This window comes from Capsicum annuum, chromosome 3, assembly GCF_002878395.1.
Source record: "Capsicum annuum cultivar UCD-10X-F1 chromosome 3, UCD10Xv1.1, whole genome shotgun sequence".
Taxonomy (NCBI): domain Eukaryota; kingdom Viridiplantae; phylum Streptophyta; class Magnoliopsida; order Solanales; family Solanaceae; genus Capsicum; species Capsicum annuum.
Genome location: NC_061113.1, coordinates 221,682,667 through 221,707,391, shown reverse-complemented (window position 1 = coordinate 221,707,391; position 24,725 = coordinate 221,682,667). Strand labels below are relative to the sequence as shown.

The following is a 24,725-nucleotide window of genomic DNA, read 5'->3' as shown; positions in this document are numbered from 1 at the left end:
CCGCATGAACTACAATAATTTTTACTTTTCTTTTCACACATATCTCGTCCGGACTTTCCACGATCCTTCTTTGTTGGCCTTCTAGGGGGTCGCTTGTATTTTGGGGGTAGAACTACCTCAACCAAAATTTCATTTGGAATTATCCAGTCATCTTTGTGTAGTAGAGGATAAACTGGAACATTATATGTTCTCAAGACTGTTTTTGGCTTATATAGATCAGAGCAATATGGTCCCTTCTTAAAATTCTTGCTATCAAGAACTGCACAAGCATGAACACACGGTATCTCATCTAACTAAAATGCATTGCAAGAACATTTCTTTTCCTTAAGACAAACAATAAAATGTTTCTCTTTGTCGTGGACTGTATAGATATATTCTGATGCAGGTATAACCTGAAATTATTAAATAAAAATAATTTGCAAAGTTATATCAGAAATAATTTGGCATATGTATTTGACCGTCTCAGCATATGTATTTTTCTGTCATTCATATGTATTTTTATTACAGAATATAATTTATGTAACTTCTTATGTGAATATGAAAATATATCCATAAAACAAATGAAAAAACTAATATATCTATATTTAATATAAAGAGTTAAATTTCATCATACCTTCATACGTGTACTCTCCGCTTCATTCTGTTGTAGAATTTCTTGAAACTTACCAATAAGATCTGTAAAAGTATACAACGCCTGCTGTCTGTTTGCACAGTTCCATCTACCAAACATCAATCTAACTTCCTCTAGAAAATCATATATTGGTAGTTCTCTAGCCGATACTAGTGCAGTATTAATTGATTCAGCAATGTTTGATGTCAAAGTCCATCCCCTATGAACTGATTCATATGATTTAGCCCACTTATCGTATCCCGCCAAATTCAAGTAATTCTTCACTCTAACATCAACTGCCTCCACCTTCTCCATTAAACTGGAAAATTCAGTCTTTGAATATGATTTTGCCATTGTATAGAAGACATCGGATAATACATGATGTGATTTTCTAAAGTTTTTTGCACATTTCCCCATAAATTCCACATACAAGCATAATGTGGTACATCATTATACACCTCACTTATAGATTTTATGATGTTTGCATTACGATCAAAAACTACACACATTTCTCTTCATTCACTATATGCTTCCTTCAGATTTTCAAAGAATCAAGTCCAAGAAGCATCATTTTCGGAATTAAGAACTCCATAGGCCAAAGAAAATATATGTCCTGCATGTTCAAAAAATTCATATAAGCATACATGATTTTTGACAAATCAAATAATGCACATTTATATTATTACTTCTAACAGCTGTAAAGATTCTAAACTTCCAGAGGATAACTAAAACTTCTACATATGTATATTTTAAATACAATTTGCTTTCAACAATAATAACTGAATCTCATTACATAAATATATATATATATATATATATATATATATATATATATATGTATGTATATTCTAAATACATACAGCTGGAAACATATTTGAAATCAAATATATTTATAATTAAATATCTTACCAGCTCCATCCATGGTACATGCAGCTACGAAAATTTCATTATACAATCCTCTTAGATGACTTGCATCAACAACTATGATAGGTCTGCAATGCGTGAATCCTTGAATGAAGGCAATTAGTGCAATAAATATATACAAAAACTCATTGTCTTCATTCTTTTTCATTCTTATATGTGACCCGGGATAACTAGTGTTTAACACATGAATGTATGCAGGAAGTTTTCCGTATGATTCTGCTGGTTTCCCTCTTAACTCTTCAAGTGATTTCTCCTTGGCTCGCCAACACATAATATATGTTAAATCCATACCCATGTCTTCCTTCATATCACTTCTGATTTCAGATGGACTGTATTTCCGTTTGTGGCATTTAAATTTGGTTTGAATATACCACTAATCAACTTACTAGTAGCATGCAATTTAGGATAAATATTATCTTTGATTGGACAGGTATGTTCTGGTAAAAATTCTCTGACATTAAACATTCCAGATTTACCGATACCAGATGAACGAAATAAAAAAACACAATTATCAGATATGCACAACAACGTATAACTACAAAAAAAATACATTTGCTCAAATACAATTAACCATCTGAAAAAAATAAATAACTAAATGCATAATACACTTACCAGGTTTTACTCGATCTTACAGATAGTGTTTGAAACTTTTCACGAATTGAATAGTCCTTCATAACTGATTTTAATACTCTTTTTGAGATATAAACTTGACCAACGTCAATATGTTTGTGATGTGGGTCGGAGATAATAACTCTACTTGTATCCATTTCAAATACATTCAAACATTCTTCTGATGGATTAACTATTAACACTTTTTGAGTACTTGTATTTCCTACGTTACTCGCACTGACAGACATCTTTAGACTTTCTAAAATACATAATGATGAACTTACAATTCTGCTGAAATTATCCCTGTCAGAAACACTCACATATAAAGGCAAATTACTCAAATCCTTCAACTCTTTTTTCTGCATAATATAGACCTTCAAATCTATGTTATTATGTATACGTATTTTCTCCGCACTATCTGTTAATTGATATTCTATTTCAATGCATTTGCATGTCAAATAAACATCAACATGAAAAGCAAGTACCGTGTACAGCTGGTCATATGTAGAGTTTACGCTCAACAATATCGTATCACTCATGTACTCTTTATATTCTTGCTCATAATTTCATCTTCCTGAATGTTTAACAAGAACAACAATGCTTCCCATCTTCAATCTGTAGAAAACCACGAAATAGGAAAAAACAAATTAAATATCTAATTCGTAGTATAAACAACAACAAATTCGCTAATACAAAACTCCAAAGCAAATTCAAACAACAATACTTTAATCGAAACCAGCTTATCAAAAATTAAAATTCAGATTAACGTTTTACAATTGTTCTCAACTTTCAAACTTTATAACAGCAAGGCCATATTTGAAATTGTAAAAAAAATGCTTCAACAATTTATTTCAAATTTTTTTAAAATTTACATACTATATCAAATTTTTGTATTCCGCGAAAATTACACATATTTGGTACAATTTCTTCAGTAAATTTCTGAATATAATTATACTGAAACCACAAATAGTATAAAGTCTTAAGATCAATACCTATAATTGTATGGTTTTTCTTTTAAAATGTGCTTCAGAATGCTAGTCGATGAGAAAAAAAATTATGTTTAACCAGTACTTCTTTAATTTGAATATGTATTTTGGGTTTTGATTTTAGTTTCTGTTTATGAAAAAAGTTATTTGAATTTGAATTATTTGTTGTAATTTAACGGTGATGTAAAAAAAAGAGTTTTAAAAGGTAAAGGAATCTGTCAATTAATTATGCCATAAATTAGGGAACCGTTTTTTACCATTTTAAACTGAAACTGATTAGCATTATATTAGGAAAATAATATTCGGTTATATATGTATTTAACTAGTAACAGTTTACTCAAATACAAAATACATATTGTTATTTTTTATAATTTTGAAACGGTTGCTAGAAAAGTTACAATTAATGCTATATAGTTGCTATTTATAAAATTTTCCCAAAAATTAAGGCAATGGGCCTTAAGTCCGGGTCAAGGCAGGTTGGGTCTGCTTGGGTAGAATTAATAAGGAAAAAGGACACCACGTAGCTCTTTTGAAAAATAATGAACAATAATGGCTCACGTTTCCCGTTTTGAACAAAAGTAACACTTTGGCTATTTTTAATGCCATTTAGTAGCCTTTTGTTTTAATAAGCCACACACTAAGGTTTGCAATTGTCCTTTTTCCAAAAAAAATAAATAACTGATACCTACCCGTTATTTTAATAAGCCACACGTAAAGGATAAAGGTTTGCAATTGTCCTTTTTCCGAAAAAAAATAAGAAATAACTGATACCTACAGTTCCCTTACCTTTTTCGATTGTTCTTTTCGATTAGGGTTTTACGACGTTTGTAGTAATGAAAATCAAGAAAAATATTAGTATTGATACGAAATTAGCTGGTAAAGGCATAAGATATGATCCTAATTTCGTTATTACTGATGATGATTTTGAAGATTTAACAAATCGCGATGTTCGATTGAAGGATTTGAAGAATGTTTATGGTAGTCCTAGTCGAATTACTAGGTCTCAAGGTAAATTAGTAGGTGATCCATCAATGGCAAAACAAAAAAACGACTAAAAAAAAGGCACATACAGATGTGAGTGATGATTCAGATCTTGTTGTTATTAAAAAAAAATAAAAAAAAATAGTGATTCAAAAAATAATGAAGATGATGGTAAGTCATCTAAAGGAAAAGAGAAGATAACTGTGAATGATGAAGGAGATACTCTTGTTCCTCCAAAAAAAACATCTAAAGGAAAGGAGAAGATAAGTGTGAATGATGAAAGAGATACTCTTGTTCCTAAAAAATGAAAAAAAGGAATCGATCAAATGAGGGAGAAGATGATGCTCAATCATCCAAAAAGAAAAGTAAAAAAGCTCCCTGGAAGAGAAAAATACCCAAATTAACTGATTTTGAGGTATATTATTGGTCCTTTCTATGTATTAATTATGTCTGATAGATGTTAACTTTTTGTGCAGAATTTATGTATGTTTGCAATATGTGTGTTATTGTTGTATATAATACATGCCAGTGTTGTATATGAAATATATTGGGTAGTAATTTTTGTGAAATTTAGTGTACATTGGTTGTATAACTATTTGTGTATCAGGATTGTATAAGAACTGTGTATAGTTTGAATATTTATATTATAACTGTGTAGAATTGGCAACACTATCGTAATGAATACTGTATGAGTAGTGTATGTAGATTTTTGAAATATTTATACCTAAAAGTACACTTAAGTATTGTAGGTTTGAGATTTATTTCTTGGTTCATCTAATAATTATAAGTGTCAGCTCCGCTTGCACACAATTGTAGTATTGTGACTGCCTTGAAATCTAAGTTAGACAAGAAGCAACTTGATTTGTTTAAGAATAGTTGCTTTGGGTATTTCTTATCTGTACCAAGTGTTTTTCCTCAAAATCAACTTATCCATGGAATGTTGCTTAGGAAACTTATTTGTGAGAGAGATGATGAAATAGGATTAAAGTGAATAACACTAGGTTACAGTTTGTCTTACAAGAGTTTGCTATAATTAGTGGCTTAAAATATACTGAAAATTACAATAATGAGTTTGTTGGTACTGAAGAAAGTAAGCTGATGGAGTTGTATTTTTCAGGAAAGTTCAAGGTCACAAAGCTTGATTTAGAAGAGTGTTTCATGGATAAAAAGTGGAGATGTGATGAAGATGCTTTACGAATCTCTATTTTGTTCTTCATTTATTCCTTTATTTTTTCTATCACGTATAGTTATGTTATAACTAAGAATGATTTCTTAATGGTTGAATCTGGGAACTATGAAATATTTTCTTGGAGAAAATTATGTTTTCGTCTTATGTTGGAGTTAATGAAGTCTAAGATTTATCAGCAAAAAACTATATATTATTGTGCTGATTTCCCTCTTGCGTTTCAGTGTTAGCTTTATGAGTGTTGTTCTTATGCCAATGGCCATCTCGCTAACCGAGAGGGAGATGGTGTGCCACGTATACTGAATTGGTTTGTAAATTATAGACCAACATACAAGGAGGTCAAGTTTGCATTTTAATATATTAGGCAAGAGCAAGTATATCATTGTTTTAAATTGTAATTTATATATGTTTTGTTAAGTTGTTACATACTTCTTAAATGTCGAGTGTTGTTTTGTATGTGCAGGTTGTGTTGCGTAACATTATGCCGACAGTTCTTGATAAAACAATCCTTCAATTACGTAATTTCAAACCTGTGGATGCGGTTGTGCACTCTGTTGATTTGCCTAGCACCAGTAAACAAGATTGTAGTCAGTCGAGCTCAGATAATAAATTGGCACTTTTGAGAAGTGATGTTAAAATGGTATGTCGAAGGTTTTTATTAATATTTGTATGTTTTTGTTAATTGATGTTTTGACTTTTTCCTTTTATGTTTAGTTAACGAAAAAGGTTTCTTCGATGGAGAAGTTTATGAAATCCTCATTTGAATTGATTTTTCGAGCTCTAGATATAAAGAATGAGCCTAAGGTATTCTTTTCCTGAATTTTTCCTATTTTTTTTTAACAAAACTTATATACACTGTTGTACTTATTTTACAAAGTTTTTTTGACAGTTGGTACATCAATTAGTGATAACAATGGTGATAACTCAAATAAAAAAGACGATGAGACTCCTAAAGTTGGTGGTACAGGTGATGATCAAGTTAATGATCCACATAATGTGGGACATCAAAATGATATTGTACCGGAAGTGGATCATATAAGTGACAATTTGATGGATGATATAAGAAAAACAACAGATTGTGTAGGTGGTGACGTATTTGGGCATTTGGTGGATGGCATTGGAGAGAAAGTTAATTTTGTAGGTGATTGTGTAGTTGGTCATGTCGTTGTTGATTCTGTGGCTGGAACTTTTAAGGATGGTGCTTGGAAGAATTTTTCAAATTTTGAGTTTTTGAAGTTCACACAAAGCTCAGGTGAAAATAAGGATATGGGAGGGGGGTAGAAATAGTCAGGTTGATAGTGATTGGGCTAATTTTACTGATTCTGAAGTGTCTAAATTAACTCAACCTTTTCGTGATCAAAAAACACAAAAAGAAGGTGATGTGGCAGTGCTTAGCCAGAATGAGCTCGACTGGTCAGAAATTTGAGACGCTGAAATTTCTGAGTTTACTCAACCCGATAAGAGTGTTGCAAGAACTAATGCAACTGATTTAGTAGGTGATAATGTTAGAAAGGTTTATGCAACTGCAAGTGATAATGTTAAAGGGATTGATAAAAACATGGTGGCTGCGTCTGTTATATTGGATGAAACAACCGCTATTCCTCGCCAATTACATAAGCCAGCGACAGTATGTGAATCATCATTTTTGTCAAAATTTGATTCTAGTTGTGGCAAAGTTAAAGGCCATTCATCTAAACGTGAAGACAATGCTCAGCCAAGTAACTGTGTTTTGTCTATAAAGCATCCTTTTGTGAAGAGCATTACGGAGTGAATTGATGATATGAAAGTGACATTACAGTTTAACAGGTTTGTTGCAAGATCGTTGTGCGTTAAACAAATGTAAGTTTCTATTTGCAGTTTCTTTTTGTTTAGCTTTATTTTATCATATATTATAATTTTTGTAACATTTTTTCTAGGCCTGTTTATTCAGATTCTGTCAATGCTCTCTCAAAACATTTTGACTATTGAGTTGATACTATTAAAATGAAAGAGTGGTTCTTCACATTGGCATATCCAGGAGTACCGTTAACCGATTCAGTAAGTAATGAATTTGTTAGTAGGTTATATATCTTTTATTTTTGTACTTGATAGTGATAAGATAATTGGAATACTAAAATTTTGTATATGATGAATGTTATATAAGTTCTATGCATTATTTATGCAGTACTTTATGTGCAGTTTATATGCAGCACTTTATATGCAATATATATACCGGTCCTATAGAGTAGTTACACAGTCTGTACACAGGTCATATGCAGTTTATATATAGGTCCTATACAGTAGTTACAATATTATATGAAGTATTTATGCAAATTTATACCAGTATTCAGTATATATGTATCATTTATTCAGTTCCTATATAGTTGTTACCCAGTTTATGCACACTATTTCTACAATTTTATACATTTATCCCAACCAGATATAGAACTTATATATTGTTGTAATAAAGTATTTATATAGTTTATAAAGTAGTTATATTCAAAATATAGAGGTGCTATATATTTGCTAATTAATTCAAAAGACAAATGCTAGTACTTATATATATTCAAACTGTATATAGGTATTATACATGATTGACACAGATAATATGCATTTTTTTAGGCATTGTAGCAGAAAAACTACACTCCCCCAGCACAGAGGAGTTGATTAGTGTACCTCACTAAAGAATGTGGCTAAATGAAACACCATAATGTACAGATTTCTATAAGAGTAGAATGCATTTGAAGTAAAATAATATTGTTGCTATTACATTGCTATGAAAAGAATAGTCTTTTTTCAAGAAAAAAAAATAAAAAAGATAAAAGTGTTCTTGCAGTAGCATCCTATTAGATTCTTATTGGATCATTTCCACATGTTCTTTGATTATGTCCTCTTTTTCCACAGCGCCGGCATGAAATTTATTGCTTAAAGTAGTCCATAATGCCCTTTCCTCGATTGTTCTATTTTTTTGTCTTCCTGATTTGGTTTTCAGATTGGTGGCAGTACTATATTAGCTGATATCTCTGCTGGAATATGCCAAACTATTTTATCAGGAAGTGGTATAACTGGAAGTTCATATGCTTTCAAGAAGTTTTCTCTTGTGTAATATGAAGCACAATAGCTTTGTTAGTCTATATGCATGTAAGTTAGGACCGCCATAGCATGTGGACAAGGTATACCATCTACTTGAAATTGTAGGTAGGAGCATTTTTTTTCACGCATGCAAACAATGTTTCATTTTCCAGTTTCATCAATGACTACATAAGAATAGTGAGTAGAACCCATCACCTGCAATGTACGAATATATTAGTAAATAGTGTGCACATTAGAATATGTAAGTGTTTGTGAAGTAGAAATAAGAAGTAATACCTTCATTTTATCTGACAGAATGAGATCTTCCCTCAGTATTATATTGTATTTGTTTTCCAGTTCTGTAAATGTTACTTCTGAATGCTGTCTATGTTCATTATTCCATCTCATGACCAGATCCATCATAAATTGTAGAAATTTTTTATTGACAGGTCTCTTGCATCTCTATTTGTTGAATTTAGGGACTCTGCTATGTTTGAAGTCATGAACATCGACCTGTTGACATGGGCATGAGCTATGGACCATTTTTCATAGCCTATATCAAATAAATACTCCTTCACCCTATTATTGATTTTGTTTATGTCTTCCATAAGCCGATCAAAGTCTGTCTTTATGTATGTTCTGGCCATTCTAAAGAAGATCCCCTTTAATTTCTTTTGATTCTTCTTAAATCTACCCTTGATATTATTCCGTAGATGGTAGATCCATATACAGTGAGCCACATTTGGATATACAAGTGCAGCAGCTTTTAATGTGCTGTCATGCCTATCAGATACTATGCACATGCCTTCTCTTTCACCAAAAATAGTGTTAAACATGCGGAAAAATCATTCCCATGAAGCATCATTTTCAGAATCAACAACAGCATATGCTAGTGGCAAAATATATCCTGATTAAACAAGTGGGAAAGTGTCTATCAGTGCATGCCAGCATATACATAATTTTGTCTAAAAAAACTTCATAAAACTCACCTGTTGCATCCAGCATACAAGTAGACAACATTGTTCCCTTGTATGCAAATTTCAGAAAAGTTCCTTCAATAACAATGGTAGGCGTACAATATCTCCAACCCCTAATTGATATGCTCAACGCGACAAAAAATATATAAAAAGCGATTGTCCTCCGTTTTATGTAGCCTTGTGAATTATCCAGGATTTATTATGTTTACCATGTATAGGTAAACTGGCAATTTAGCATAAGATTCACGCAAGGAAACTCTGACCAGTTCAAGTGCTTTTTCTTTGGCTCTATATGATTTTTGTAGTTCATCCTAATTCCGTACAAGTTTCTCATTTCTTCCATGATCTTTGCTGGAGTGTATGTTGACTTTAGATTTAGAAAGTTGTGCTACACCATTTTAGCTTAAATAAGTAGCATGTCGTTGTGAAAGCATTTTGTCCACAATTGGACAAGTGTGATCATCGACAAATTTTATCACCATGAAAACTTCTGAATTTTATTGACTTGAAGATCTAAAAGTCTAATTGCATCTCTGATTGATACACTTAAGATAGTACCTAGATACATTTATATACAATAAATGTATATGCAGTACACGGTTCATATCCAATATATATGCAGGTGCTATAAATAAATTACATAGTTCATATGCAGTACTTTATATGCAATATATATATAGGTCCTATATAGTAGTTACATAGTCTGTACACAGGCCATATGCAGTTTATATACAAGTCCTATATAGCAGTTACAATATTATATGCAGTATTTATGCAAATTTATACCAATATTCCAACAAAATATAAAACTTACACATTGTTGACACAGGTCATATAAAGTAGCTAATAGTTTAATATCCAATATATATGCAGGTGCTACACAGAAATTACATAGTTCATATCAATACTTTATATGCGGTATATATACAGGTCCTATATAGTAGTTACACAGTCTATACACAGGTCATATGCAGTTTATATACAGTATTTATGCAAATTTATACCAACATTCCAACAAAATATAAAACTTACACATTGTTGACACAGGTCATATAAAGTAGTTATATAGTTTAATATCTAATATATATGTAGGTGTTATACAAAAATTACACAGTTCATATCAGTACTTTATATGCAGTATATATACAAGTCCTATATAGTAGTTACACAGTCTATACACAAGTCATATGCAGTTTATATACAGGTTTTATACAGTAGTTACAATATTATATGCAATATTTATGCAAATTTATACCAATATTCCAACAAAATATAAAACTTACACATTGTTGACACATGTCATATGAAGTAGTTTATAGTTTATACCTTGATGATGATGATCTTTTCACCTTAAATTAGAATTTCTCACGGATTGCATAATGTTTCATCACACTTGATATTGTATTTTTATCCTAGTACAGCTGCCCTTCTTCAATATCTCTATGAAGTGGATCCTTAATTATCGATTCGGGTGTTCTTTCATTTCTTCATCTTCAACTGTATAATCAGAAATAGGTATCAGATAAACTTGAATAGCAGTCGGAGATGTTTCGATCAAATTTTCAATTAAGGATTCTCCATTTTCAAATGTATTTTGTAGTGTTATACACAATGGAAATTCATTTATATCCAATTTTTTTCTTCATCTCCATATAAAGTCTAACACTCATATTATTGTAAATAGTCATAGATCCACTCTTTACAATGCATTTTACTGTCATTAAACCAGAATTTCACTCTAGATTCAGCTGCTTATACAGTTCATCAACAAAATATTAGTACCAGCAATCTGAATTCAAAAGTATTCCATTGATTGTAAACTGGTCAAACTGTACATCACTTAACCACTCTCCTCCGTATTGCAGCATAATTAAAACTAAAATTAAACTTGAAGCCATAATTTTGTATCAACTTAAGCTAATTATGAATGAAAAAACTTTATGAAGCCATTTGACGGAGGATTTTATATATTTATATACAATTTATAAAGGTATTTTAAGGTAATATAGTGTATCTGAAAGAGAAATTTTGAGGTTTTAATGAAAAGGAATCCCGAGGTAAAATTGGGGAAGGAAAGTGTGAGTTTCAATTGAAAATAAAAGAAATATATTACGCGATTTTTTCGACTTTTTAGCGGTGATTAGCAAATGGTTAGAATATGGAATTATTTTAACGGCTATTAAGTGGAAATTAAAAATAGGAGCTATTTTTGTGGAATAAGTTGTATGAGAAGGGCTATTTTTGTCCTTCTCTCAATTAATAATGGGATTAATTATTAGGAATAAGGTTTTAAGACTATTTTATTTAATAAATAGCTCTAAATTATAATTTCAATCAATTTTATTTAAATTTAAATTATATTAAAAATTAATTGATCAATTGCATTGTAATTGTGACCAATTTGATTTCAATTATGATCAAATTTAATAAATTGGCTAAAATTAAAATAAAATTTGATACGAATTACCAACCGGCTTAATCTGGAGCTTCTTGGTATAACAAAATGAAACAAATTTCAAATAAATTATTTTGAAATTATGTTTAAATCAATATTAATCTATTTGGATTAATTTTAGAGACAAGCCTTGATTAAATTAAATTTTCAATAAAATAATTATTTATTTAACAAAATTATAAGATCTTGTATGTACAAATACGAGAATATATAATTGCTACTTAAAATGATAAAATTACCTAGAAAATACTTTGAAAAGTTTTTTATCCAAATAAAATAAATGTTTTAATTTTATTTAAAATCGAAGAAACTCAGAATTAAACTAAGTCATGGAGGACAAAAATTAGGTGTCAATAATTGCCCCCTCCCGTTGGGTAAGGTGGATGCAAGTAACCCCGGGAAAAGGGAGTTTGACGTTCCTAATTTTGTCCGACCACAAATTCATTTTTTCAAAAGAAAATGACTTTCGCACGAGTTTTAGGGAGTTATGGCCAGACTCCGATATCAAGTGTCCTACATATCTCAGGTTGCATGAGAATTCAGACCACTTGTAGTTCATAACGTTTGATTTTAAGCACGATTTTCAAAGAATTCATAAGCTCTCCTACTTTTTGAATTTTGATGAAATCGAAAAGTCGGGTATAAGAGGATTGGGGGAAGTTAGAATGCGGTCAAGTTTTCAACACTGAGCTCAGCCTACATATCCCAATGATTAAGGGAATCAGACTGCTTGTAGTTCGACTGGATCAGTAGAAAAAATAGTCTTTTATTTTAGACGATCTTTGGTTTAGGATGAGTGACAAGTCAAATGAGTTAAGAAAAAGAGACTTGTAACCTCTTAACCATGAATTTGGAATCCTTTACATCCATAGGCAAGAATTTATCTAGACATAATTTCGAAAACTTTGAGTGTATAATCACCCGAATTTAAAAGACAAAGAAGGTTACTTCCAGTATGAGTTTAGAAATATCCTGGAAGTGAAATTGAAACCAGAATATTCAGAAATCCCCACATGCCTTCCAATAGGGGTGTGATTTGATGATGGTGGAAGTCGTCCTTCAACTCGCGCCCAAAGACTTTGATATTCCTATTCGGACTATGTCCCAGTTTGCTGGTAAAAATAAATTCCACGTTGTGTTGCATCTCTTTTAAAGTCGTCCACACCAGTGGTTTTGATTTGAGAATTTCATCCTTTCGGATGCTCTTAACAATATCTCAAACAAAATGGTTAGTTGTAAATGTATCATGGCACAAACATAACTTGATACAAACCTGTTTGAAACAATCACGTTGAGATAGTTGATGAACCAATTTGTACAACCTGTTCTAAAAATATTATGCCACTTTGAACGGGGTGACAACCCAACATATACTAATAAAAAGTGAATGACTTATCTTGAATGTAACATGCCACTTTGAACGGAGTGACGACCCAACGTGTCTCATTAAAAGATGGATGACCTATTTTGAATGTAACATGCCACTTTGAATGATGTGATGGTTCAACGTGTCTCATTGAAAGGTGGGCAACCTATTTTAAATGTAACATACCACTTTGAACAGAGTAACAATTCAACGTGTCTCATTAAAAGGCGAAAGATCTATTTTGAATGTAACATGCCACTTTAAATGGAGTGACAGTCCAGAATATCCTATTGAAAGACAGACGACTTATTTTGAATATAACAACTACTTTGAATGGAGTCACGGTCCAACGTATCTCATTGAAAGTTGAACGACCTATTTTGAGTGTAACATGCCACTTTAAATGAAGTGACAGTCCAACGTGTCTTATTGAAAGGTGGACCGCCTATGTTAAATGTAGCATGCCACTTTGAACGGGATGATGGTCCAACATGTCTCATAGAAAGGAGGATGACCTATTTTGAATGTAATATATCACTTTGAATGGGGTGATGGCCCAACGAATCTATTAATCACCTGCACTAAATTTATTAGTAGCAAATGCAATATAAGGGCAATTGTGCAAATCTTGTTTTAATATGCCATACCGAAGGAGGTTACAATCCATAACATATAGTTGAAGGAGGTGACAATCTATATAATAACATATTATCTAAAGAAAATGACAGTCTAATAACATGTCACTTTGAAGGAGGTAATGATCCATATAATAATGTGTTACTCTTAAGGAGGTGACAGTCTATAACATAATAACATATCACGCTGAAGAAGGGGATGATCCATAACATAATAATATGACACTCTGAAGGAGGAGGGGACCCGTACATAATAATATGTCACTTTAAAAGAGGTAATGGTCCATAACATAATAATATGTCACTTTGAAGGAGGTGACGTCCCATAACATAATACTATGTCACTCTGAAGAAGGTGATGGTCCATAACATAGTAACATGTCACTCTAAAGGAGGTTACAACCCATAATATAATAACATGTCACTCTGAAGGAAGTGACGGTCCATAACATAATAAAATGTGATTCTGAAGGATGTGACGGTCTATAACATAATAACATGTCACTTTGAAGGAGTTGACGGTCCATAACATAATAAAATATGACTTTGAAGGAGGTGACGGTCCATAACATAATAATATGTCACTCTGAAGGAGGTGACAGTCCATAACATAATAAAATGTCACTCTGAAGGAGGTGGCGATCCATAACATAATAACTAATGTCTCAAATAAAGTGATGATCCAATGCATCCTCTTAAAGGATGGAAAATCAAAATATAATAATACGTGTCCTTTCGAAGGGATGGATGACCCAAATACAATAAGATGTATCACCTAGAATGGGCTGACAATTCAGTAATTTTCTTGGAGGGTAGAAAACCCCGACATATGAGAAAAGATAGAAGTTGATTTGTTGAACTTCATCCTTTGAACCAGAAATCCTTAAATGGACTTGTGTTTGTCCTGAGCTTTTGCATTGAATCCTTAAACTCTGAGAGGATTGGTTTGTGTTAGTCCTTAGAGGCGGTCTTGCATAACGTCACCTATATAACTCAAACAACACTCATTGATAACATAACAATTTGTTATAACTTCCAATATTGCATTAAACAGAGGTAGGTTCTCTTGTTCCTTACCATTTATGGTTGTGATAGTGAAGAGATGATCCTATATTGACTTTCCCTTATTAAGCAGTTGTTTCACACTACTAGTTGTCATACTCTGTAGATTAGCTTCATCATAAATTCTCTTAAGTCTAAACCTATTTCTTTTGTGTGACACCTAAGCCTCATATGCTATAAAGTCCTACAATAGATTCCGGAACCATTCTATGCCACCAAACTAAAAAAGCACCAAACTATGCCAAATATTTAAAAATGTACCAATCTATGCTTAAATCACAAAAATTGTGAGTTATGCACAAATATCTTTAACGGAAGGTGGCTCACGGTGTTAAATTTTTTGAAAAGTGCATAACTCATAATTTTTTGTGAGTTATTCATTCTTATTTTAACATAACTCACAAAAATTATGAGTTATGCATTTTATTTTCAACATAACTCACAAAAATTGTGAGTTATGCATTCTTATTTTAACATAACTCATAATTTTTGTGAGTTATTCATTCTTATTTAAACATAACTCAAAAAAATTGTGAGTTATGCATTTTATTTTAACATAACTCACAATTTTTGTGAGTTATGCTTTCTTATTTTTAACAAAACTCACGATTTTTATGATTTATGCATTTTATTATATCATAACTCAGAAAAATTGTGAGTTATGCCTTTTATTTTAACATAACTCAGATAAATTGTGAGTTATCCATTCATTTGTGAGTTATTTAAATAATGAAAAACGTTTTCGAAATTCTATTTAACATATAACTTCTAAAAGTATATAACTCACCTTTTTTGTGAGTTATACATCTGTTTTATCATAACTCACAAAAAAAGTGAGTTATATACTTTTTAAATTCTCCTATTTAAACACCCGTATATATTCATTCTTTGTATATGGTTTTCAAATTCTTCTTCCTGTTCAACTTCAATTTTTTGTCAATCATCTTCAAACTCAATTTATCTTTTCAAAACTTTATCAAATTTTAGAGAATGAATTCTGAACATGTTAAAGTTGCACTTTTTTGGGATGACGAAATTATTCACGAGAGAAATACAATATATTATAGTATGTCCCCCAAGTCCAATGCGAAGTATCCAATTTCAATTGGTTAGAGAGAATTTGTAGAATCAATTTTTAGAAGAATGAAAATAAAAAATAATGATTTTGATTTATTTATAGTCGGACAGTATCCAAATTCTTTCTCATCTTAAGGAATGGTAAATTATGGAGAATGGATTATTAGTGATGATGAGTCGTTGACTAAATTTCTGAGGACTCCTTGTGACTATGCTAGTCAAATAAAACTGAACATTCTTCAAGTTTATGTTAAGAAGGAGCGTAAAAATCATCTTGTGCAGTCTCCGATACAGACAAATGTGCATACGCAATTTGATGATCCAACAAGTGATATTAATGCTTATTTAACTCAGTATAATGCCTTTTTTGATGTGAATGCTCCCCAATACATCATGCCGAGTAACATGCCAACACAATTCTCAATACCTGATTTGAATGAAACTTTGAATGAAAGTGATCGACAATTTGAACTCATAAAAGGTGTACTTTAATGAGTTATATATTAAATTGAATTTCGGAAATGTTTTTCATTAGTTAAATAACTCACAAATGAATGGATAACTCTCAATTTATCTGAGTTATGTTAAAATAAAAGGCAACTCACAATTTTTGTGAGTTATGTTATAATAAAATGCATAACTCACAAAAATCGTGAGTTATGTTAAAAACAAGAATGCATAACTCACAATTTTTGTGAAGATTTATGTTAAAAACAAGAATGCATAACTCACAATTTTTGTGAGTTATGTTAAAATAAGAATGCATAACTCATAATTTTTGTGAGTTATGTTAAAATAAGAATGAATAACTCATAAAAATTGTGAGTTATGTTAAAATAAGAATGCATAACTCACAATTTTTGTGAGTTATGTTGAAAATAAAAAGCATAACTCACAATTTTTGCGAGTTATGTTAAAATAAGAATGAATAACTCACAAAAATTATGAGTGATGCACTTTTAAAAAAATTTAACACCGTGAACTGCCTTCCGTTAAAGATATTTGTGCATAACTCACAATTTTTGTGAGTTAAGCATAAATTGGTACATTTTTAAATATATGGCATATTTTGATGTTTTTTTTAGTTTGGTGGCATAGAATGGTTCCGGATTTCAACAATAAGGGGTTGTAACTCTTCATCTAAATCTCCTCACAAAATCATATTACAAACACCCAGTTGACTAGTCTAATATAGTCAGTAAACGTTATTCTTTAAATCTTTTACTTAAATCTAGGACAAGAATAATAAATCATAAGTAAATTTCCATCAGCCATTTTCACTCTCATATGGTTGGCTTCTCTAATATTGTGTCTCATTTCTTTGGCTATAGCAAGGTCCAAGAAACTATGACTGCTTTCTAAATTCAGTAGTACTATTAATTCTTTCTTTCCCACTTCTTCCTTGTGTGGTCTGATAGTGTTTGGGGCTTCTACACTTGATAGGTCATGTAATGACCTCATCAACCGTCACTTTTTCACTGAAGGTATCATTCACCCGTACTTTTTCTGGCACCATTTCCTCTTGAATAATTTCTCGATCTTCACAAACAATCAATGCATTCTACAGCTTATTCTTACATTGATGGTCATGGTGATACTTATCTCCATACTCGTACCATAACCCATGTAATCTTATTGTATCCATAAGCTTGTTGGTAGTGGTGGAAGTTAGTCCCATCTGGCATTTCTTCACTTCACTATTACCCAGTCTGTTGTTGTAAGAATTAGGAGGGTTACTAATTAATTTGCTCCACTGCACCCTGTTCCTTTTGTTAGTAGTTTCTAAAACCTTTTCTTGATGTCTGTCCTTGTCCACTACTTAACTCAAAAGTGTAAGGTGCAAGTATTTTCAGTAAGTCTAATTTCCTCCTTCAATCCCTTAATGAAGCACCGTAAAAAAACTCTTCATGAATAGTGAATTTTTTATTAAGACCCAATTCTTCAACTTCTTAAACTTCTCTAAATATTCATTGAGATTGCTATTTTGTTCTAGCTTCTTAAATTCTCTCAACAAATCCAGCATACTATTGGTTGAATTAGTAAATCTCTGCAATTTTCTTTCATAAATTCTGCGCAATTAATTATTCCTCTACTTAGATGGTAGGAAAAACATCATGACCTTTGCTTTAGCATTTAGATGGAGAGTAATAATTTTCAATTTCTCATCAGGGCCAATTATGTAATTATATTGAAATTATCTCTCACATTTTCTCAATCATAATACGTGTCCACACAAACAAGCCTAAACCCTTACATCCTTTTTGGATGGTGGTTTCCGATGGTATGGTATGGTATGGTTACCTTGGGAAACATGTTTGTTTTTATGGTTTTCTAAAAATGGTGGTATGGTATGTTACTATTTCATAGTTTGATAACCATGGAATGAAATAATTTATTGAACCACCAAATTGGTGGTGTGCCATGGTTTTCATTTTTCTTCTCCAACTATACCCTTATATAATTTTCTTTAATCCTATTTTATCCTTATCAACAAAATACATGCTAAGACTACGCATTTGTTAACAAGATCGAAGATTGTAAGACTTCCTGTTAGCAATATAAAAATTTAAAGAGTGAGAAAAATGATCACAGTTATTTAATAGTAGTAGTTTTTAATGCCAATAAAAACTCAATTCGATTAAACAAAAATTGAAAATTGAAATAGAGGGAAACAGAGTGAATGCACAAAAAGTATATACATGGGAAGTGATTTTTGAACTCTAAGATACATACATGTATACCAATTGTTTTATTGATTGAGAAGTACTTCTCGATTGCATTAGTTTGCGTTCGTCAAACCTTTGTTTAGCAAATACCCTTGTGAATTTGGTGTCTTAAAAGGATCGTCGGGTAGCTATGAGAAGCATCAAGAAAGAAAGGACAACTGGTTACGCTAGCACTGATATAGATAAAAGAGTTGATATCTCAAATGTAATACAATTAGGGGCATTTTAGTAAATTTACCTGTTACCATAGCGTACCATACCATCAAACCAAACAAAAAATCTATTACTAAATCACAGTGAACGATACAGTCCAGCCAAACATGGTACTGTACCATACCATATTATACCATACCATACTACGCCATACCATACATTATGAAACCATGACAAACCACCATCCAAACAGGCTGTTAAAAGCAAGTTTACACTCAATTTACCTACTAAGCGTCTACCCTAATAGGCGTCCTCCACACCCTCTTCCTGAAGTTCCGCCATGTCCTGCCTAATTACGTCTCCCAATACTTTTAGGTCTACCTCTACCTTACCTCGTACCTACTATATGCAATCTCTCGCATCTCCTCACCCGGGGAGTTAGCTTAATCCCTTATCACATGTCCAAACCATCTCAATCTCACTTTCTTTGTCTTGTTCACCGCGTGGCGTCTACCTCACCTCGTACCTACTATATGCAATCTCTCGCACCTCTTCACCAGGGAGTTAGCTTAATCCCTCATCACATGTCCAGACCATCTACCTCTACCTTACCTCGTACCTACTATATGCAATCTCTCACATCTCCTCACTCGGGGAGTTAACTTAATCCCTCATCACATGTCCAAACCATCTCAATCTCACTTTCTTTGTCTTGTTCACCGCGTGGCGTCTGCCTCACCTCGTACCTACTATATGCAATCTCTCGCATCTCCTCACCGGGGAGTTAACTTAATCCCTCATCACATGTCCAGACCATCTATCTCAATCTCACTTTCTTTATCTTGTTCACCACGTGGCCTACTCCTACTTTATCTCAAATAATATCATTACTAATCCTCCGGCAGTCGTGAAACTAATCCTCCGTTCCACGGTCAGCGCACTAAGCGGTAGTAGGAAACAGAATTTTCTCCATTCACCAGAGGTGAGGATCGAACCCTCAACCTCTTGCTTAAGGGGTGAGATGCTGAACCAATGCTTGTGGTTGGATAAAATCTTGTTATTGTGCAAGTATTCATTTCCACATTAGAGAGACGAAGAAAATAAAACAAAAAAATGCAAGAGGACAAAAAAGTAAAAATAAAGGGGATAATAGCATTTTTACCCCTTGATTATTGAAATAATTTTAATCTGATTAGTATAGGTTATATTTGATTAAATATATTTAAAATTTAACATATGGATAATTAAGTGGGCTATGAAAAATGTAAAATCTAGAAAAGAAATAGTATTTGCTTCGCAAGTTATAAAATGATGTTGCAAATTAGAATTGTGTTTACACATTACTATAAATTGAAATTATTTTTGACTGATTTGAATGAAAATTGTAAAAAAAAAAAAAATTAGATTTTTCTTATTACGAAATTCAACTTCACATTAGATTTTAGAAAATTATAAAATTATGTCCAAAAACTTTTTGAAAAAAAAAAATTGAACATCATATATGGACAAAAGCTGTGGAACAATGAATAATTATGATGTTTTTTGTTAAATATTTAATATAGAAAAAAACTACTATAGCATTTAATAATTTATCAAATATCACAGTGATCGGATTGTACCAGAAGGAACGAGTAGAAATAAGAAATGGTGTAAAGACTAGAGGGACGTAGAAGATTCCAGAAGCACAGCTTCACCTCTGGCAATTTTCTTTCTCCAACAGAATACTCTAGAATTCTTCTTCTTTCATATATAATATACCTTTCTTCCTCCTCTCGAAAATTAGATCAATAAGTATTCAAACAACTTGCAAATACAAATCCCTTCTTCATTGCGTCCTTTAAGTTTCACTTCACATTTTTAGCATATTTTCAATGGCGGATGTTCAAATGGCTGAGGGAGAGACCTTTGCTTTCCAGGCTGAGATTAACCAGTTGTTGAGTTTGATCATCAATACTTTCTACAGCAACAAGGAGATTTTCCTCCGGGAACTTATTAGCAATTCATCTGATGCATTGGATAAGATCCGATTCGAGAGCTTGACGGATAAGAGCAAGTTAGATGCTCAGCCGGAACTCTTCATTCGTATTGTTCCTGATAAGGCGAGCAAGACGCTCTCTATTATTGATAGCGGTATCGGCATGACCAAAGCAGGTAAGCACATTCTTGGCTTATCTCTGTGTTGTATAAACTCTCTTTGTTTTATCGATAGAATTATCAGAGTTGTTTTTATTTCTTTTTGTGCATTTCGATTTTTGTAATTCCGTTTTTGTATGCCTGTTGTGTTTTATGTGAAATAAATAATCCACAGAGGAAATTTAGCTCCGCCTGAACATATTGGTTGGCTGTATTTATCGATTGGTAATACGTATTTACACACTACATTTGGTCCTTGTGAATTGTGATATCTGCTCTTTTCTGTGTGAGTAGCTTCCAAAGCGGAGCTAGGTAGGGTCTTTGGCAAAATATTAACTGTTTATATTCTCATGAAAATTGTTTTGTATTGTATATATAGTAGGTGTTGAATTGTTGTGGCTTCTTTGTGTTTTTAACTATTCTAGTGCATGTTTTGGCTCCGCCGCTGCTTCCGTCCAACTATATGAATGTATAGGATGTTTTGAATTTCGAGGGGCTTGTTTAATTATTTTCCTGTGGATCCTGCTAGAAATTTAATCTCACACTTTGATGTATACAGTACTATTGGGAACGGTTTGATATCAGTGGTGAATATATTTTAGGATGTGCTTTTGATCTTAAGATTCTTCAGATTTAGTTGGTCGAATGGTACTGATGCCTTCTCTGTCTGTGGTTTCAAATAGATTTGGTGAACAATCTGGGTACCATTGCAAGGTCTGGCACCAAGGAATTTATGGAAGCTTTGCAAGCTGGTGCTGATGTGAGCATGATTGGTCAATTTGGCGTTGGTTTCTATTCTGCTTACCTTGTAGCGGAGAAAGTTATTGTGACAACCAAGCACAACGATGATGAGCAGTATATCTGGGAATCACAAGCAGGTGGTTCATTCACTGTTACGAGGGATGTCAGTGGAGAGCAATTGGGCAGAGGAACAAAGATTACTCTCTTCCTCAAGGAAGACCAGGTAAGCAACAGTATTTCCTGCATGAATGGTTGTACATTACACCATTTGGCCTAATTGAGTGATGATTGCGATTACTTTTTGGTTTATAATGTGCAGCTGGAGTACTTGGAAGAAAGGAGAATCAAGGACCTTGTAAAGAAGCACTCTGAATTCATTAGCTATCCAATTTACCTCTGGGCTGAGAAGACTACTGAGAAAGAAATCAGTGATGATGAAGATGATGAGCCCAAGAAAGACGAGGAGGGTGCTGTTGAGGAGGTCGATGAGGATAAAGAGAAGGAGAAAGGCAAGAAAAAGAAGATTAAGGAGGTTTCTCACGAGTGGGAACTCATTAACAAGCAGAAACCTATCTGGTTGCGCAAGCCGGAGGAGATTACTAAGGAGGAGTATGCCTCTTTCTACAAGAGTTTGACCAATGATTGGGAGGATCACCTTGCTGTCAAACACTTCTCTGTCGAGGGGCAGCTTGAGTTCAAGGCTATTCTCTTTGTGCCCAAGAGAGCTCCGTTCGATCTTTTTGACTCCCGGAAAAAGATGAACAACATAAAGTTATACGTCAGGAGGGTGTTCATTATGGATAACTGTGAGGAGCTTATGCCTGAGTACCTTGGATTTGTGAAGGGTGTTGTGGACTCTGATGATTTGCCTCTCAACATCTCTCGTGAGATGCTACAACAAAACAAGATTCTTAAGGTGATTAGGAAGAACCTCGTGAAGAAATGTATTGAGATGTTCAATGAAATTGCTGAGAACAAGGAGGACTATAACAAGTTCTACGAGGCTTTCTCAAAGAACTTGAAGTTGGGTATTCACGAAGACAGCCAGAACAGAGCCAAATTGGCTGACCTCCTTCGTTACCACTCCACCAAGAGTGGTGATGAGATGACCAGCCTGAAGGATTATGTCACTAGGATGAAGGAGGGCCAGAAAGATATCTACTATATAACTGGAGAGAGCAAGAAGGCGGTTGAGAACTCCCCATTCTTGGAGCGTCTCAAGAAGAAAGGATATGAAGTGCTCTACATGGTTGATGCTATTGATGAATACGCTGTGGGGCAGCTGAAAGAATATGATGGTAAGAAACTGGTCTCTGCCACCAAGGAAGGATTGAAGCTCGATGATGAAACCGAAGAAGAGAAGAAGAAAAAAGAGGAGAAGAAAAGATCTTTTGAGAATCTCTGCAAGACGATCAAAGACTTCCTTGGTGACAGGGTTGAGAAGGTGGTTGTTTCTGATAGGATTGTTGACTCTCCATGTTGCTTGGTGACTGGCGAATATGGTTGGACAGCCAACATGGAAAGGATCATGAAGGCTCAGGCTTTGAGGGACAGCAGCATGAGTTCTTACATGTCTAGCAAGAAGACTATGGAAATTAACCCCGACAATGGAATCATGGAGGAATTGAGGAAGAGAGCTGAGGCAGACAAAAATGACAAATCAGTGAAGGATCTTGTAATGTTGCTCTTCGAGACAGCTCTACTGACATCTGGTTTTAGCCTTGATGACCCGAATACCTTTGCTGCAAGAATCCACAGGATGTTGAAGTTGGGTCTAAGCATAGAGGAAGAGGAAGAGGAAGAAGCTGGTCAAGATGAAGACATGCCTGCACTGGAGGAAGCTGGCGAGGAAAGCAAGATGGAAGAAGTAGACTAAGCACTGAAGTCAGTTGAGACGTGAGATGTCTTACATTGGGTGTGTGGAATTACATTTTGAATTGTTCTCTATTTTCTCAATCTTGTGTTTAGTAGAGTAGTTGTTGGCTATAGTGGTTCGGATGGATCAGTTGAGTCTGTTGTGTAAGCAATCTGTGTCGTGTCTCGTCCAAGCTGTAATAGAGTTTGTTCATCCGTTTACTGAATTGTTATAGTCTATTTTGATCATCCATGCCCCCTTTTATCATTCGATTCTCTCTTTTCCAGGGTCCACAATCCAACAATTTTTTGAATTTATCCTTTGATAAAAGCCCATGTTAATGTAACCAGGCGAGGCTAAAGTCATAACAATGAACTATTGAAAGAAATGGAGGTATGAAGTAAGTCCGCATGAGATATTACTACTTCCTCGGTAAGGAAAACTTGATTGTTTGTGTGATTTTGACCGGTTCGGGTTTTGCAAGCAGATTTGTGTGGTTTTGACCCGTACGGATTTTTCAAACAAATTGAAAAGAGATAATAATATGTTTTTAAATTTGACATTAAATTATAATTTTGATCTTTAAAAGTGCACAAATATGACTTAATTATTCAAAACTGCATATATGACTTAACTATTTAAAACTGCGAGGCAAAACGTGTGTTTATCTTAAAATTTAAGGGTATAATACATAAAATATGATCTTAAACTTTGACAATGCACAAATATGATTTTTAAATATTCAAAACTGTACAAATATAATTTTTAAATGACCTATCACTATTATTTTTTTTAATTATTTTTGGTTCAAAGATAAAAATGACATTTAATTTCTTTTGTCATTAAGAAAAAAAAATAATATTAAAGATTTATTAATTAAGTGGGTGAGCCTCATACGAAAAAATTGCACGGATATGTATATATATTATAAAGTAGAGGGCGAATTTAAGTCATATAATATATCTAAATATAATTTATTTAAATATTAAATTAAAGATGAAAATATACTAATAATAAAAAAAATTATAGTTTTAATAAAATACTATTAAATTAACGTTATTAAGGATAGTAGTAGTATATTAAATTAACGTTATTAAAATGTTATTAAATTAATGCAGGGGCGAACCTACGTGGTTGCCATGGGATTCATCCGAACCCCCTCGGTAAAAAAATTACGTTATATATATGGTAGAAAATC

At 32.8% G+C, this 24,725-nt stretch overlaps 2 protein-coding genes across 2 annotated transcripts; one reads left to right on the top strand and one right to left on the bottom strand.

The window, feature by feature from the left end:
• Positions 1–293: 293 nt before the first annotated feature.
• On the bottom strand, positions 294–964 carry LOC107865067. The gene is made up of 2 exons (XM_016711426.2): positions 614–964; positions 294–392 (listed from the first exon to the last, which is right to left on the bottom strand). The coding sequence occupies exons 1-2, from the start codon at positions 962–964 to the stop codon at positions 294–296; spliced, it is 450 nt and encodes a 149-aa protein (XP_016566912.2).
• Positions 965–20,326: 19,362 nt separating this feature from the next.
• On the top strand, positions 20,327–23,775 carry LOC107863207 (heat shock protein 83). Its single transcript, XM_016709024.2, has 3 exons — positions 20,327–20,949; positions 21,615–21,895; positions 21,992–23,775. Exons 1-3 carry the CDS (start codon positions 20,670–20,672, stop codon positions 23,546–23,548), a joined length of 2,118 nt encoding a protein of 705 aa, XP_016564510.1. The 5' UTR covers positions 20,327–20,669; the 3' UTR covers positions 23,549–23,775.
• Positions 23,776–24,725: the final 950 nt, after the last annotated feature.